The sequence below is a fragment of the Musca domestica genome, unplaced genomic scaffold (genome assembly GCF_030504385.1).
Source record: "Musca domestica strain aabys unplaced genomic scaffold, Musca_domestica.polishedcontigs.V.1.1 5, whole genome shotgun sequence".
Lineage (NCBI taxonomy): Eukaryota > Metazoa > Arthropoda > Insecta > Diptera > Muscidae > Musca > Musca domestica.
The window spans coordinates 24,505,145-24,524,111 of record NW_026712346.1 but is presented as its reverse complement, the minus strand read 5'-3'; the positions used below and the strand labels follow the sequence as shown (position 1 = coordinate 24,524,111).

Here is an 18,967-nt window from a genome sequence, read left to right as displayed (position 1 = left end):
GCGATAATATTTGGCATTTAATCTAATGCCACGGTCGAATAATACGAGCGGAGAGCGACCATCGGCTGTTATGGCGGCCCACACCATCACCATTTCCGGTGCTTGAGTTCTGGTGGCCAACCGAAGTTCCACATTTTCAGCTGATCTCTTTTGCAAGTAAACACGATCATTTTGTTTTTTACTAACTGCTGGACAACGAATGTTCTCTCACCAGAGAAAACCAAATTCGGCAGTTCACCACTTTCGGAAAAGCGAAGCAAATCTTTAGCTCTTTTGAGTATAATTTCTTTCTGTAGGGGTATAAGTTCTTGCACTTTTTAGAATTTCAATTGCTTTACCCCGAGCTCATTTTTCAATATTTGCCGAATGGAATATTGCGATATGTTCAGCTCACGAGTCTTTTTTCGGCCACTGCGACGCGGGTTTCGATAGAGTCGCTTCTTTACTTTTCGAACCATTTCTGCTGATGTTGCTGTTTTCTTCCGCCCACTTCCTTGACGTCGGCCTACGCTACCAGTATCACGGTAACGAGCTATGGTACGAGACACAAAAGATTTATTCACATTTAAATGCTGGAGTGCTCTAACGCTAAATATAAAGAAATCACATTATCACGCTTGAATTCCATAACGAATAACTTTTTTTCTGGAAAATTCTCACAATTCTCGTGTACGCTTGTAAACAATAGCAATCACTGGAATAATTTTAATAACTGTCGGACGAGTGGCTTAGAAATGACAGCACATAGGCCAATCAGCTAATATCCTCAACACAGATGGCCTGTCCGAAATTGTGACAGAAAGTCGTAAACCTAGGCAAACATAATAAGACTTTTCGACAGAAACACGGTGATTGCATATTTATCAAGCTTATTGTAATTGTCAATGCAAGCATGTCTTTCATCTGAAATTCATATTCTTTTATTTATTTATTTAAAGTTTTATTTATTAAAAATGTTAAGTCTTTATGGGAGAAGTACCAAACCGATAGTGCGATTATCAAACTATTTTTTTGAATTATCGGCAAAAATATATAAAATAAATATGCTTATAATTTCGGTATTGCCAAATATTTTCGGCATATTAGCGATCAAAAATAAGTGACCGCTAAATCCTACCCATAGAAATAGTACTGCCAACTTTAATTCAAACTTTTCAAGCCGATTACGTCCATTTTTTTTTAGAAAATTTTGATCTTGAGTTAGTGAAGTACCGGAAGAAGGTTATCGGTATTGCCCATCTTCGAATGGCACCTTCATTTGACACAAAAAAAAATTACAAAGTTTTGACCAAATTGAAATTCATATTCTTTTCCATACCTTTCATGAAAAAACAGAACGGTCTTTAGCTTAGCTATTTTGCAACAACAAAACACGGGTGCTCAATTCTTGTTTTAGGAAAATTGTAATTTTCAATTGTTGCAAAATAGCTATGATGTAACTTCGTCAGAAAAACTCGTCAGGGAAACTGTTTTTATACAGGTATATGACGTTTCCGACGCTTAAAACTTTTAGGCAGTCGAAACCTAAGAAACTTCCAAACGGACCACATCTAAGCCACAATGTTTTGTGCTGTAAAATATGGCATCTGTTGAAATATAGATGGAACAATATTCTCCATTTGGGTAATTGTATCTGATATTTATCTTGAATGAAATATATATGAAATATAAGGTGGGATATTTAATAGTTATGATTTTCGCTAGATGGCAATAGCAGTTCGAAAAATTTTGAATCAAATCTTTTTGTTTTTATATAAAATCGGCCATCTGTTGGAATATTCTATACTACATTTCAAGTTTTGGTTGTTGTATCTGCTAATAATCTGAAAGCAATTTTCCATGTAGCAATAGCATAGACAAATAAAGGTATAGACTAAAAAGTTTTAAAATTAACCCAATAAAGTCACTCAGAGCTAGTGAAGCATAGACAATAGACACTCGACTTCGAAGACACATTTTATCGTTTTTCAAGAATTTCACTTGATTATTCCCGAAATTTTCGATGTCATCATGTACTATTCACATTTCTTTTATTATGGAACAATTTTCAACTTACAAATATCCTGCAGTTTTTGTTATTTTTAACATTTTAGAATTGAGTGACTTCACTCAAACCCCTGAAACGATACAGACGACATCTGCTGATCCGACTTTTTCGAAGATAAACGGTTAGAGCATTGCTTTGTCTATATTTTCATTTGTACTGTTTTTAATATTTTAACATTTAAGATTTGAGTGACTTCAATATTTTCAGTCATACCTGCTGTTGCAAATTTTTTCGAAGATGAGGGGTGAGGGCATTCCTTTTTCTATATTTTCATTAGTCTACAGGGTGAGATGAAAAAACTGCAACCAACTTCAGACTGCTGTGATTACTAAGCCTAAGTCACTATTCCAGTGACAGTTCATTATATTGTTTACAAGCGTACAAAATCATTCTGGTGAGAATTTTCCAGAAAAAAGTTATTCTTGAAGGAACTCAAGCGTGATAGTGTGATTTCTTTATATTTGGCTGCAAAACCACAAGTGGCTATCGTTAGAGCTCTCTAGCATTTTAATTTGAATAAATCTTTTTTTGTCTCGTACCATCGCTCGTTACCGTGATACTGGTAGCGTAGCCCGACGTCAAGGAAGTGGAGGGTAGAAAATAGCAACATCAGCAGAAATGGTTCGAAAAGCAGAAATGGTTCGCAGTGGTCGAAAAATGGCTTGTGAGCTGAACATATCGCAATATTTCATTCGGCAAATATTTAAAAATGAGCTCGGGCTAAAGCGATTGAAATTCCAAAAAGAGCAAGAACTTACACCGCAACAGAAAGGAAATAGACTCAAAAGAGCTTAAGAGTTGCTTCGCTTGGCCGAAAGTGGTGGGCGGCCGTATTTGGCTTTCTCCGATGAGAAAACATTCGTTGTCCAGCAGTTTGTAAGCAACCAAAATGATCGTGTTTACTTGCCAAAGAGGTCAGCTGAAAATGTGCACCTTCGGGTGGCCACCAGAACTCAAGCGCCGGCCATGTTGATGGTGTGGGCCGCCATAACAACCGATGGTCGCTCTTCGCTCGTATTAATCGAACGCGGCATCAGAATAAATGCGGTTTGAAGGCCATAATTCGTGACAAAGGTGACAAATTCGAACAAATCTAAACATATTCTAAAATTTGATGCTATTTCCGACATTTTTGCTTTCATTCAATAAATTAAAAAAAAATGTAAAAATGATGGGGTTTGACTTTATTGCAATTTTTTATCTCACCCTGTATATATGTTGTGTCTTTATCTGAATGGATATGAACTCGTCGTGAGCCGATTTAGTTTTGACTTAAACTGATAACAATATTTCCCCTACACTTTTTGTGTAGAATTCAAGCCCTTTTACTTTCGGTTGTTTTAGTGTTCTCCATAGTTTTTGAAGAAAAAAGTAAAACAAGTTTTCATAAAAATTGTAAATATTATTTTCGTAAATCAAATTTATTTTTAATGATATTTCACAATTTATTTCAATATTATACATTTTTATATTACTATTTTATTTATCTACTAAAATGAAACTTTTTAATATAATACAGCTGAAATGTTAAAAATATTACAAATAATGTAAAAACCCAACACAATACACTGGTCTGTCTGTTTGGTTTATTCCTCGATATTGTAAAAGTACTTTATGATTATGAATAAACATTTATCTATTTTCTATATGTTTTTGATATATTCTATTGTATTTAGCATATAAATATTGTGGTTTTAGTGCCTAACTTATCTATTTTTCACTAGGTAAATTATTGAATTTCTAGTTATTCTGAATATGGTTTTGGTGTGCAATATGCTCACATTCATCCATCCTACATACTTATGCCACAAATATTTATATTTTCTTAATAAGCATATTAGTTTTTAGCAAATGACTGCATGCTTCTTCACAGTAATTCAAAATAATATTGCAAATTTCCAACGGCTTTCGAATCTATCATCTATATTCACTATAACCAATAGAAAGCGTACAATTTTTCGTAATTTCTTTACATTTCTACACGGGTAAAATCGGTCCCCCAAAATAGTCTCCCTTACAACAAGGAAACAACAACATATAGCAGCAGAATAACTTGACTCAATAGTATTCGAATCCATACAATAATCTATTTTGAAATTTTATATGAACATAAGAAAGTTTACATTTTATTGAAATTTCTCTAAGAAAATCGCTTACAATCGTCTTCCAAAAAAAGTTCCTAAATGAATAACTTACAAATTTTGAAATGAATTAAATTGTTGAAAGGTAAGAACAAATATTGCGAATATTTAATCTACAATGTTTTGCAATTTTATCAAAAGGGGGATATGAAATAAATTTTTAAAAATTATTTTAGTGTCTGTATCTTTTTTTATTAAAAACATATACATATGTGTCAATAGTTGTCCATGAAAATATCATATTATAGCAACTAAAATACAAAGCAATTACGATGCAATCAACATATAGAAGAGCATTTGCGAAATGTTATAAACAATTTGAAACGAGTTGAAATCTGTTGAAAATGTGGCTGCAGACTTATCCTCTTTGGTCAACCATTTCCAGTATTAGAATAAGGATATTGTTAAGAAATGGCCCATTATGGACCTATATTGAACTGAACTGAAAATATGTACTGTACCGCAGTCGGAGCACTGGAAAACGTAGTGTTCTGCAGTCGGAGCACTGAAAAACGTAGTGTTCCGCAGTCGGAGCACTAAAAAATCGTAGTGTACCACATGGCGGAACATTAAAAAATAATGTACCGTTGTGTTGTTTACGATTTGTGAGAAAAGTTAGATGTTTGATATTTTTGATAATGCAAAAATTACTAATGCAATTCAATATTATGAAAATAAAAGCTGAATTTATTTAGTGGTAGTGTGTCGGTACACTACCGCTAATTTTTTTAGTGATACTGTACCGGTACAGTACACTATGTGTACTGTTTATTTTCGAACGCTGCTTTTGTATGACCCATATGTAATAGTATACCTTAATTTAGGTACTTCGAAATATTTGATTGCATTTAACTGAGTTTGTTTAAATTTGAATTTGTGATTTAGGAAATTAAAAAGGATCTATGAAGTTTGTGTCAAAGGTTTATTTTAAACCATTTTGTGTATAAGACATTCCTGTTCTAATAGCAAAAGAAAAAAAAAAAACAATTATTGATTTAATGAAACACATTCAAGAAGATATTGTGCTTCCCTCTATACGTATGAGCATGTATCTTCTACCACTTTACAAAATATGTATGGTAATACCTATGCAAATTATCAGAATAAATCATTTAACCATTTATATACATTTTTTCTGGTCAACGGTACCACTAATTGTTGAAACTGACACAAAATAGCTGTTCTTCATATTTTTCATTGATAATCCTTCCGTCGCACAGACGGGTGAATAATTTTAAAATAGATAATTTTATTTTAAAATGGATATATCGACTATAGGTAGTTACAAGTATTTTATAATATTTTGAAAATTAACTGAAAATATGGCCATATTTTCGCCATATCCGAAAAGTATATAGAATTAAAACAAGCCAAACTTTGAATACCCTCCACAATTTGGAACAAATTTGGCAATTTTCAAAAAAAATAAAAAATTCTGTTAAAATCTTAAAAATACCGAATGTAGCCGTTATATTGGGGTGTATACGACGTCGCGGACCTGCATAGGCAAATTTTGCCATAAACCATTACATTATTCGAGTGCTAAACTTGAAAAAAAAAATCGAATATACGGAGGTACCATTATATGGGACAGGTACCATTATATGGACCTGCACAGACAACTTTCTGTCATAGGCTATAGTATTCATTACGAACTTCAAATATCAAATTTGAAACAATTCCGGTGAATTTAGTCGCTTAAATCATCAAAACACTAAATATCGGTAGGTACCGTCATATGGGTGCTATACGAAGACGTGGACCTGCAAGGACAGTTTTCGGTCATAGGCTGTAGTATCCACTACGGGCTATACGAAGGCGTGGACCTGCACACACAATTTTCCGTCTTAGACTGTAGTATCTATTACGAACTTCAAATACCAAATTTGAAACATTTCCAGTGAATAATGTCGCTTATATCACCAAAATAGTTAGGTATCATTATATTGGGGCTATACCAAAACGTGGACCTACTTGGCCCATTTTCCATACCAGAAGTCCTGCAGACATAATATATATTTGAGTAAAATTTTATCAACCTACTTCATTTCGTTCGGAAGCTTCCACAGACGGACAGACGAATAGACGGACGGACATCGCTAAGTCGACATAGAATTTTATGCTGATCAAGAATATATATACATACTTTGTGGGGTCTAAAATGTATATTTCGAGGTGTTACAAACGGAATGACAAATTTAATATACCATCCATACTATAGTTCTAGAAGGTCCTAACATTTTAGTTTTGTATTTTGGTATGGAATGACATTTTTCATAATTAACAAAAAAATCCTGCCGATTTTGTTTTATTTAAAAAATGGTTAACTAGTGAATAATACTAAATAAATTCGGTGAATAATACTAAATAATAAGTTAAAAAACTCTATTTGAAATAGGGAAGCAAATATGACTTACATATAATAGTGAACCTATCTTCACAACATTTTGCAGGGAGAAATCCTAAAAAATTTGAAATTTTAAAATGAATCTTCACAAAACTTATCAGGGAGAGATTCTGTATGCCTTGGGTTTGAAATTGTGGTCGAAACCTTGAAAATACCGACATTTTGGAGGTACAGTAATATGGAGCCTATACCAAATACTGGAGTAATCTTGAAAAGTATTAGCATGAGTAGATTATATCTACTCAGAACTTTAAATGACAAGTTACACATAATTTGGTTTAAAATTGTGGTCAAAACATTCAAAATATCGAATATCAAGAAGTAGCGCTATATGGTTCCACACCGTTTTTAATGCCAAACATACTGAATATATTATTATAAATGTCTCAAAATCACCGGGTCTAAATGGTCTGTGATAGATAGTGTCTATCTGGTTTTATTTTTCTCTCCAAATTTCAAATCATTGAGCTCGTCTCAAAACTATACTACAATCGTTTTGGGCTATACTATGCATTAATTCAGACTGTAAGAGGAAGAAGACTATGAATTATGGGTGAAAACTCAATTCATAATCTCAATGGTAGATTAAAAATAGAATCCACTATCTTCTGCAAATCCACTTCATCGCCTAATGGGTTATGAGATCGCAGTAATACTTAGACTTCTCTTAAATGTATCTATGACGATAAGAGTTGATTTTGCGTATTTTCCTCTAATAAAACGTTAATGGATATCTTTATGTTGCTGTAATAGAACACGATACATTGTTTGTAATATAAATTTAGGTCGATATGAAATTAAATGTGAGCATTTTTAATTAACGTACATTAAAATTTTGATTCAAAACAACTGGAATCTAATATCACATTTCATGGACATTCCCCTTTTTAATTAAGCTAAAATGTGCTAAAATGTTCATTGTTACGTAATGAATGCAAAAATTTGTACTCAGGCTTTTGACGTTTTCGACGCTTACAATTTTATAAATGTCAGAATCTAGAAAAAAATCGTAGCAGATGACAACGAAATAATGAAATTAAAAAGATATCACATACTTTAATGAGGTATTACTCAATTTTTATGCTCTAATAATAATAATTTAGTACCTGGTTCAATCTTTCACCAGAATTGGAATCGAATTGTATTTGAAGGTCGAGTGTTGGGAATTTATAGATATATTGAACATATTCCCATTAAACTACGTGACAATTAAAAAATATCAGATATACAGGCATGTAACAGGAACGGGTTCCGAACGCTTCTTCAGAAAACGATTTTTTTTTTGTTTTTGGTTTGAAATATTTTTTTGATTTTGGAAGTGAAATTGTATTTTTATTTTAAACTTGCTTCTTTAAACGCTCTCAAAACAATTTAAAATGATAAAAACGTTGTTGTAATAACAAATACACCCCAATGTCTTTTTTATCTTTTAATTTTAAATAATTTGCAAATTTTAGTTGTTTCTACTATTCCATTATTAATTTTTTTCTTAAAACAAAAAAATGGAAAAATAAACAATCTGGCAATAAATTGAGGCAAAGATAAAAACAAACTCAAAAAAGTAAAAGATGTAAGTTCGGCCGCGCCGAACTTTGGATACCCTCCAACATTTGGAACGAGTTTAGATATTTTCAAAAAAAGAAATTCCGTATGAAGCCGTCATATTAGGGTCTATACGACGACGTGGACCTGCACCATCAAAATACTGAATATAGGGAGGTACTAATATATGGGAGCTGTACCAAAACGTGGACCTGCACAGACAATTTTCTGTCATAGGCTGTAGTATCCATTACAAACTTCAAATACCAAATTTGAAACAATTCCGGTGAATAATGCCACTAAAATCATAAAAATACGAAATATCGGGAGGTACCGTTATATGGGGTCTATACGAAGACGTAGACCTGCAGAGACTATTTTCTGTCTTAGGCTGTAGTATCCATTTCGAACTTCAAGTACCAAACTTGAAACAATTCCGGTGAATAATGTCGCTAAAAGCATCGATCATCGGGAGGTACCGTAATATGGGTGCAATACCAAAACGTGGACCTACATGGCCCATTTTCAATACCAAAAGTACTATACATAATATACATTTGAGTAAAATTTTATCAACCTACTTCATTTAGTTCGGAAGCTAAAGTGATTTCCACAGACGGACAGACGGACGGACATCACTAAATCTACATAGAATTTCATACTGATCAAGAATTTATATACTTTGTGGAATCTAAAATGTATATTTCGAGGTGTACAAACGGAATGACAAACTTAATATACCCTCCATACTATGGTATACCCTCCATTTTGTGCAAAAATGTAAGAATTTTAACATGTATTTCAAAATATGAATAACGTTATAATGATTTAGGGGCAAGCGCAGAAATTTATTTATAGTTTAAAACTATACTTGTAATTAAAATGCTTACACTGCACTTGGGTAGAACAAGGGGTTTGGAGTATCTCTTAAATTCCTCCGGCGTATTTTTGAAGTATAGCGTTCATTACTGTATTGCGTTTATTGATTTCAAACCATTACGACTGGATTTTGTGACATGCCTGATAATGAAAGAGTGAAAGCCCTTAATTTATACTGTAAAAAACACAAAAGGATCCAAATTTGAATGCAATAAATATTTGAAATGAAATAAAATTAAGGGATCAGTAATACCAGATTGTTGCTTTTAGCAACAATAAAGAAATAAAGAATTGAGTATGCATTGGTACATCCTTGATAAGAATCACAAAAATACCATGCGTTTGATGTCTACAAAACGCATTAAATTACATAATATTATGTTTTATGGTGGTAAGTTGAAACGAATATTACACCTTAATTAGTTAAAATGACTTCAAAGTAGTTATCAAACTCACCAACAGACTTAAGTTTCCTTGGAAAACATAAATAAAAATAAGCTCATAAATCTTATACGCTGAAGGTCAAATGCGAAGCCAAATAAAAATCAATAATCAATTATCTTTTTAAATACAAATTGGTTTTCTTTTTATTTACGAGAAATATTTCTATCTAAAGACCTTTTCTAAAGTTCGAAGAATATTTTTAAGAACATAACAATATCAAAAAGAGAATGGCAATTAATTTAATTTAAACTAATTGCTAAACAATAGTGGAAAATAATATTTAATATTTATATAAAGGACGACATTGAATTCAATACACGAAAAAATAATAGTAACACCAAATACAATACAATTAAAGCAAGGAAGAGAAATATTTTATATGAACAAAACGGTATAATTGAATTAATAATTATGGAAAAATATAAATTCAGACAATAGACAAATGTGTGCGATTCAATTACACATATTTTTCTTTAAGTAAAGTAAGGCTTTGTAACAAAACATTAAGTTATTTCAATTATTTACGAGAAAAAAAAAACAAACAAAAACAATTACAACATAAAAATATGACAATTTTCCAGCTTCATTTGCTAACATAAGGTGGTTTCTTGCGTATTTTTGATTTTTTTTTTTCGTGTGTCGTGTACATTGGAGAAATGGTATTCAAAATTCATATGAGATCCCAAAAAAAAAAAAAAAGAATTACAATAAAATTAAGGATTTACACATATGTAACTATACTACAAAAATAATAAAACTAATATTAAAGTTTATATAATATTTTCTTTTTGCACTTGGTTTTTGTTGTTGTTTTCAATTCGCTTCGAAGAGTTCCTTTTGCTGAATGTTTTCGCTCTAAAAAGCTGATACCTTTAAGTTGATGTAGAAATAAAATGAAAAATGACAGTGGTATGCTCGGTGTGTTTTTGTTACTGTTCTTTTGGTTAATATAATAGTTGTGGATGCCACTGATGTTGTTTTAAATGTTGTTCTTCGTGTTCCTATTGCAATGTTGTAAAGCTAATACTAACTTTTACTTAAAGCTTTTTTCTTTCTTTGTACTAAAATATCATAGAACGGATTATGACTAATGGATTGTGTTAGCCGCTTAATCCATTCCTGTTGATCTTCCTCGGTGGCAGCAGACATGCGATAAACGCTATGCTTGCCTTCAACAACCTAAATGTGTGCAAAGAAAAAAGTAGAATATTAATTTGCCGGGCTATAGACAATAATTCAAGCTTATGACTTACCTTGCCTTCCGAATCAGTCTTACATGCTTTAATAATTTCTGCTCCACCAGTAGCAAAGAGTTCAAAGCAGTTGGGTTTGCTGCGATCGTGAATTTCTCGAACCTGTAATCAAAGCAATGGAGGTTATAGAAATATGTTCCAAGAGGATCAAGTCCCATGCTTACGAATTCAACCAACAAACGGGAGAGAAGGATTTAATATGAGCAACGGATTGGATAGGTTAAGATTTCCGAGATCAATTTGTGATATGACGTAACAAAATATAAGATACACATTTGTGCATTCTCACGGGATGAACTGATTCCATCCGAAAAGTCAGTCCAATTTGATAACCAAAATAAGGCACGCATATGATAAGGGAATGTCTTATGCAAATTTCAAATCAAAACACGAGATCTATGAGTGCGTATCCACCTTATTTACGACCGGCAAAATGTAATTGAGTGATTATATAAAAGAATTTCAAGAAATTATGCACAGTGGCATATGAAGAGTTTCTGTCATAACAATTTGTTAACAACAAACTGATAATAATAAAAGTTACAAATTCCTTATGTCTTGTTGTATTCCACCACACCCACAGAAGGGGTTAATTTAACTTTATTTCTACCGCCCCAATCCATATGCCATTCTCCTTTGTAAATTAGCAGTTAGACAGATTACCACACCTTGGATTAAAATTTAAGAAAATTTGGAGAGACAAATTATATACACCACATAAAAAGATTCTAAGTTCATAAATCGAATAACAAACGTATAGAAAAACATAAGAATGACTTTCGATCATAACAAATAATTGCGGATGTTAAAACTTCGAATCAAGAGTAAATTCTGGACACTTGATTGATTTATAGAATTATAGACCTCGTGATGTAGCGTTGTTTGAAGTATAATGGAATATTTGCACATTTCCGGCGACGAGTATTAAAATCACAATGTGTTTACCTCGAAAAGGGAAAAATCTACAAGTTTTGTAGATTGTGGAAATAAAATATTTCTTCCTTGTGCAAATTTGCGATTTTTTAAACTTTTCTGATATATTAGAATGACATTTAGTATTGCCATACACTTGGAATCAGGAGGATTTGAATTTATTATTTGAAATGTTAGATGAACGGACGACTACAATTAGAGGAATGCAAGCAATAAGGGAAGAGCGAAATACCAAAACACCAACAAATACTAAAACACATTGTGTCTAATTAACATTCTGCCAAAACCACCTTTGCAAAATACTCATACTTACACATATATTTTCCAATGGTATTATCCCCCTGGGTTCTTTATCTGTTGTATATTCAAAATAATATAAACAATTGTCGTTCAATATAAACCATCGCCTCTTCCATGATTTGTATCTGGAGAACATACTAAAAAGGTTAATATCATTCCAAATACTAAATTTCAATTAATTCGAAATCACTTACCTGCCACCCTGTTTCCACAGCCAACCCTCTTTGTCGGGATTGAAGAAGGTGTGCATTAAATCATTACCATCATCTTGGGGTATTTTAAACGGTTCCGTTCGTATGGATTCGTATAGAGATTCAAGTAGGGTTCGTGGCAAATCACCGCCGTTGTTGATACCGCGATTCATTGAGATGAATTGTTCAACTGTGGGTTTGTCTTTGACCTAATGGGGAATATGGAAGTATATTTGATGAATTAGTACTTAGTTATCGAAACATGCCATATTATTTACCGCCACACTACACTCATATATTTTAATAAACAATATCTATATATTCTCATAAACGATATAAAGAAATCTGCCACCGAAACAAACATTAATATGCATGTTGGGAGAATTGTAATTGATCTTTATGATATTATCTTTATCTCAACATAAAATGAAGGTGAGGTTAGGGTGAGAATAGAACTCTATTGTTTTTGAAGATGATTGCAAAATATTAAGGCGTTGAAATGGACAAAAAATTAAAAAAATCCTGACTTTGAAATGGCTCTAAAGGCCACAATCATGAACCAATCGACGCTGAAATTTACATGGAGTTAAAATTTAGGACTGGCCAGAAGTATATCAATTTGGACGGTCGTCGCATAATATTTAACGGGTAAAGTAGACCCTAACTTTTATGTACCCCGAATATTTTTATTATATAATAATAATAATATCATTTATTCCATTTTTTGTCATACTTTCTTACAGTTGTGAACTGTAAATTTTCTTTCGTCTCTCAATGAGTTTTATCATAGGACCCTCTTAAAATTCTAAAATTGTCGTCAGTAATTATTTTCTCTCTCAAGCTCTCTTAAATATCCAAAATAGTTTATTTTATAATGCAAATGGTGGGAATTTTGTCTGTTACTTTATTTAAAAGATAAATCTACATTTATAACAAGTTAAAAAGTTAGAAATTCTTGAAAATATATTTTTTAATATTCTGCCAAGGGACTGATGATGCAAATTTTCGCATACAAAACATCTCTTTTTGATTTATAAATACATAAAATGGCAGCGATAAAAATAAACGATTTAGGCAACCGCTGATTGTCATAGAAAGCATAAAATAAATACATGCACAAAGGCCCTTGGACTAATGGCACCAGAAGAATGAGAAACACGATTGGCATTTGCTAAAAGTAGCAAGGCTATGCTGTTCAATAAATGTAGATGCAAGAGGAAAATACTTCTTTTCCCCTCTTTAATATTTTGCATAGAAATATACTGCAAATTCAAAAAAAGCTATCTCTAACGTTATGGAGAATATACGGAGTGTGTAGTGTGGAGACATAATATACTTAATATTCTATAGAAACACATACCGATGGATTGTGTAACGATGTATTTAACATGATGATGGCAAAACTTAAAACATAACAGGTATCGGTATTTGTGAATATATCAGGGTTTAGTTGACAATAACGCTGGGCAAAGCATTCCATCATGCGATCAATTTTTTGCGCCTCACCGGGCAGCCGAAAGGACCATAAAAATTGTCTGCAAAGCGTTAATGAAAAGAAATAAAAAAGAGAAAATAAAATATGAATATTTATTGATAATGGTTGAGTAAATAAAAATGTAGTCAATGTTTACCTTAAAGCTTGAACCAATATTAAATTTGTAAAATCGTGCAGTGCCACAAAAGCTTTTAAAACTTCCTTGTTAAAGTCATTGTTTTCTCCCAAATAATCACCTGCAAGGAGAGAAGAAGAAAAGGAATGGGATTTATTAAATTTGATAAATGCCTTTGTATGATTTAATACTCTACGCCCCACTTTCATAGAGGGTGATGTGAATTTATTATGTATGCTTGTCTTTTTGTTATGTGTGCTTGTCTGTCTGTCCATGTATTTTTGTAAACAAAGTACAGGTCCCAAATTCTTACCCACTTAAGGTAACATTTCGCACAGTTTATTTATTTGGTCCTAGGACGAACCAATGGATGATGATCGGTTTAGATTTGGATATAGCTGTCATGCATAATTTAGAACTACTATAACTATCTGTGCACTAAATATGTAATATCTCTTCCAACAAGATGGATATTCTACACAGAGTTGTATTAGTTGTGGAAGTCTTGAAGATTTAGTAAGAAGATATAACTATAAGTCCTATATATGTTTCATCCTATTTGATATTTTATTGTTAATTATAGCCGTATTATACACTATACAGGGTGAGATGAGAAAACTGCAACCAACTTCAGACTGATGTCATTTTTAAGCCACTCGTCCGACAGCTGTTAAAATTGTTCTAGTGACAGCTCATTATATTTTTTACAAGCGTACAAAAGCATTTTGGTGAGAATTATCCAAAAAAAAGTTATTCGTGATGAAATTCAAGCGTGATATAATGTAAATAAATAAATGCGATACTGGTAGGGTAGCCCGACGTCAAGGAAGTGGACGGAAGAAATGCCGAATAATATCGCGAAAATTTCCTGGAGGGTATTTTAATGCCTTGGGCACGCATACATTTTGGCCGCAGACCTTAAACATTCCAACAGGACTCAGTACCATCGCACTCACCACGCGCCACCCAAGAGTGGTTACAAAATGAGGTTCCTCGCTTCATTTCCAGAGTACAATGGCCACCAAAATCTCCGGATACCAATGCGTTGGATTATTGTGTCTGGAGTATTTTGGAAAGCAAATACCAAAGTGTCGATCACCGGACGGGAATGGGCCAGAATACCGCAGGGCAACATTCGGGCAACATGTGACGGTTTTATTGGCCGTTTGAAGGCCATAATTCGTGCCAAAGGTGACCAACTCGACACATGGCATCAATGTAGACCCGAAATACCTCTTTTTGTCGATATTGGTTTAGATTCGGTTATATGTCCCACATATTTCTCCCACGATGTTAATGATACACCAACAAATTGTGCATACAGGTTCCCACCAAGTTAAAAATCGATCGGGAAATTCAATTTAGATAATAAGATGAATGCGTGGTATGGCTTTCGACAATGATAGGGTCAATAAACTCTTTTAAAAATGTTCGTAAATTTTCTTTTTCTTCCATTACAAAGTCCTGTTTGTAATGGTTTATCTCTTATGAGAGGTTATATTCAATTGCATGATTGTTTTGTTCTGTTTTCGTTTATTTTGTTTATATGTTTGAATTTAGGTACCTCAGTTCTATGTAAATTCTATTTGATGTATTTTGTTTACATAGCTTTTCGTAGTGGCCTTGTATCGCTTAATTTGTTTATTTGATTTGCCAAGAATGTCTATCTATTGTTTCTTTTATACAAATGGGTATTTCGTTTCGATGTTGTTTTTTTTTTTTTTTTTTCTTTAGAATTAAATTTTTCTTGTGGTTTTTTTTCATTGTAATTGAATGCATCATCGTTATCGACAAAGGGTGTTAATTGTCTAACAATGACGTCGTAAATAGACTCTGAAATTAATACCCAATAGGTGTGTGGTGTGATATAATATTGTTTATAATAAAAAAAATACATACCTATTGCCGTTTTATTGAGACCTTCACCTTTGTAAAGGAAATGTGCAACATCTTGTGGATCGTGTCGTAGTAGCCGATGTTCAACCAAGTGTTCGATACCTGAAAGAAAATGTAAAAAAATGGTAAGGAATGAGTACAATTGTTTCAAAAGAGAATAATAGATGGTTTTAATCTGATTTTAATAAATCTCACACAGATTTACTAAAAATGAATACATTTCTCCCACTGTCATCACTTCACTTTTATTACTAACTATATGTCGTTTAAAATGATAATGTGAAAGTGGCGGCAAACAAGATGGTGTGCGAATACCTTGAATACATTTAATTTGTTGTGTTATTTGCATAAAGATGAGTCAGACAACAAGATTTTGAATGAACATCAAAAAATCTCTGAATGAAGTGTTCAACAAAACACAACACAAATGATTTTTAGTCTAATGGAATGCAAAAAATCAATGAATATTGCTTAGAATCTAGAGACAAAAGTGTGTACTGACAGAATGACTCAAAATTAAGCACTAACTACCGGCAAACATACAGCCACACACATGTACATATGTTAATAAATAATTCTGGTGTTGCAGTTTTATTGAAAACGATAAATATACGTTTGCCAAAATGTAATTGATTGTCAGGAAGTTAATATGAAATGACTTTATCGGAAGTTTGTAATTTAGTATGCTATTATTTGCAGACTACTATATTTAGAATGATTTAATGATAATTTTTTCCATTTAATTTGAGTGTCATGTGGGTGGGACGAAACAGGAAGATTTTTTGCATTAAGAAACTTCATCAGTGCGGTTGGTGAATAGATAAATAGGCTTGTAACGTCTTTTGTTATTTTTCCACGTTTAGTATGGAATATATTACCAATAGTGTATTAAGTATCTATGTAAACGACTTATATACTCTTTATTAAAAAATTAAACTAACATTTATTAAAAAAAAAAAAAATCCAAATGTTCTCATCTAAATGCATTATTACGTATTTTCTTTTAACCAAAAGGATTATTTCCTATAGAAAACTGTTTTTAAAACACTCACAGTCTTAGCACGCAGAGAACATAAATCCATTCTTACATTTTATTTTGCATTACTTAATTAGTTTCATAGATTCATATCACAAAATTACATTCTATTGAAATAATGTGTATCACCCAACTGGCTCAAGATTTAGAGTTTGTATGAAATCTGAAACACAATGATTTCGAACGTAAATGCGTGTAAACATTAGAGCATGAATCAAATAGACAATAGGAGAAACATTCAAAATTAAAGGTACACAAATTTAAATGTACATCTTTATAAATATATTCAAAACCTATTACTACCAAATTAAAGAAGTAAAGAAAAGTCAAGCCGGGGAGGGAGGGGCCGACCGCATGATACCCTACACCACTATGCATATTTAGTAGAGCTCCTTTAACAAAATAATTTGTTTGAAGTAGATCATACCACCTATCAATATTTGGCGTTAGAGCATTTATCATTTGATTTCAAGGGGATCTAATATATGTGAGACATATCCAATTCTAAATTTGACGGAGACATTTTTTCTTTTATACCAAAGGGTGAGATAAAAAAAACTGCAACAAAGTCAAACGCCATAATTTTTACAATTTTTTTAAATTTTATTGAATGAAAACAAAAAATGTCGGAAATTGCATCAAATTTTTTGCTCTGCGGTATTTTGGCCCATTCCCGGCGAAGCGCTTGCTTGAGGTGATCGACACTTTGGTATTTTAAAGTGCCAACCTTGCTTTCCAAAATACTCCAGACATAATAGTCCAACGGATTAGTATCCGGAGATTTTGGTGGCCATTGGAAATGAAGCGAGGAACATCATTTTGTAACGCGTGCTGATTCCTATAGTGCTGATTTCGGTTGGAATGTCCAAGGTCTGCAGCCAAAATGTTTGCGTGCCGAAGGTTTTAATACACCCTCCAGAATATGTTCGCATTAATATTCAGCCTTTATTCTGATGCCACGGTCGATGAATATGAGCGGAGAGCGACCATCGGCTGTTATGGCGGCCCGCACCGTCACCATGGCCGGCGCTTAAGTTCTGGTGCACATTTTCAGCTGGCTTTACCCCGTGCTTATTTCTCAATATTTGCCAAATGGAATATTGCGATATGTTCAGCTCACGAGCCATTTTTCGGCCACTGCGACGAAGTTTCTATTAAGTAGCTTCTTTACTTTTCGAACCATTTCTACTGATGTTGCTGTTTTCTTCCGCCCACTTCCTTGACGTCGGTCTACGCTACCAGTATCACGATAACGAACGATGGTACGAGACACAAAATATTTATTCACACTTAAATGCTGGATTGTACGATTTTGTACGCTTGTAAATAATATAATGAGCTGTCACTGGATAATTTTAACAGCTGTCGGACGAGTGGCTTAGAAATGACAGCAGTCTGAAATTGGTTGGAGTTTTTTCATCTCACCTTGTATATATATATCCAAATCTGAAATGATCTTGATACAACTTGGCAGAGGTATTTTATATTTATAGCAGCCCATTTGACAATGAAGGCAACACGAAATTTTATGTTCCCATGTATCGCAATTACAGAAATTGTGTTTCCCACAAATTTAGCCTCGAATAAGTCTAGATTTTTAGGAAATCATTGATGTCCTTCGTTTTACCCCAATAACCAACAATTATTGAAATAAAAGCCTTTCTTGTCTTCTAAGCCTTGTAGGGGATTCTTTCGATCCTAATCATCGGAGTATAAGGATGAGTTTCCTTGAGTTAGTTTTATTAAACTTAACACTTGACATCTATATATTTTCACAAATCCAGCTGTATAAAAAATCTATAAGATTGGTTTTGCCTTCTTCGAAGACCGAACTCTTTTTACATAGACTAATCGATTTATCGAGTACTTCTTTACCTTGTTGCCCGGGTAACTTTCTTCTGTTTCAGACTCTGAATTAACACTCGTTATAGTCGAAGCTTCTTGCGAAATGTTGGTTCAAGATGGGAAATGTAGTAGAGAGCAAAAGTCTACTCATGTTTTTCGTTTTTCTGTAATCAGCTATAACCAAATTCGTCGTTTTATCAATCGTTTCATAATTTTTGTCTCTTACGAGAATGAAAAATCGACAAAAATCTATGATGTCAAAATATTTAACACAAGCCGACTTTTCGATTTTTACAATCAAAAGTTGAATTACGTTTCCCTAGTGCGATATTAAGTTGTTATTGGTTACTTTATACACCCTGATGTTGGGTCAGAATGATCAATGTTAAAAATATGATGTCAAAAATGCCAGAAAGTGATGAAGATGACATGTAAATCATGAA

General features: G+C 32.8%; 1 protein-coding gene across 3 annotated transcripts in view; it reads right to left on the bottom strand.

The window, feature by feature from the left end:
* Positions 1 to 9,572: 9,572 nt before the first annotated feature.
* LOC101901404 (uncharacterized) overlaps positions 9,573 to 18,967 on the bottom strand; it is a 30,079-nt gene continuing 20,684 nt past the window's right edge. For 2 of the 3 annotated variants that reach the window (XM_005178845.4, XM_059128211.1), the window contains exons 4-10: positions 15,647 to 15,745; positions 13,769 to 13,868; positions 13,498 to 13,672; positions 12,141 to 12,346; positions 11,960 to 12,083; positions 10,714 to 10,815; positions 9,573 to 10,639 (exon numbers count right to left, since the gene is read on the bottom strand). In XM_005178845.4, coding sequence (XP_005178902.1) covers positions 10,487 to 10,639; positions 10,714 to 10,815; positions 11,960 to 12,083; positions 12,141 to 12,346; positions 13,498 to 13,672; positions 13,769 to 13,868; positions 15,647 to 15,745 — 959 coding nt within the window. In that variant the 3' untranslated portion in view covers positions 9,573 to 10,486. The remainder of the gene's footprint in view (positions 10,640 to 10,713; positions 10,816 to 11,959; positions 12,084 to 12,140; positions 12,347 to 13,497; positions 13,673 to 13,768; positions 13,869 to 15,646; positions 15,746 to 18,967) is intronic. The other variant, XM_005178846.4, reaches the window with a different exon arrangement.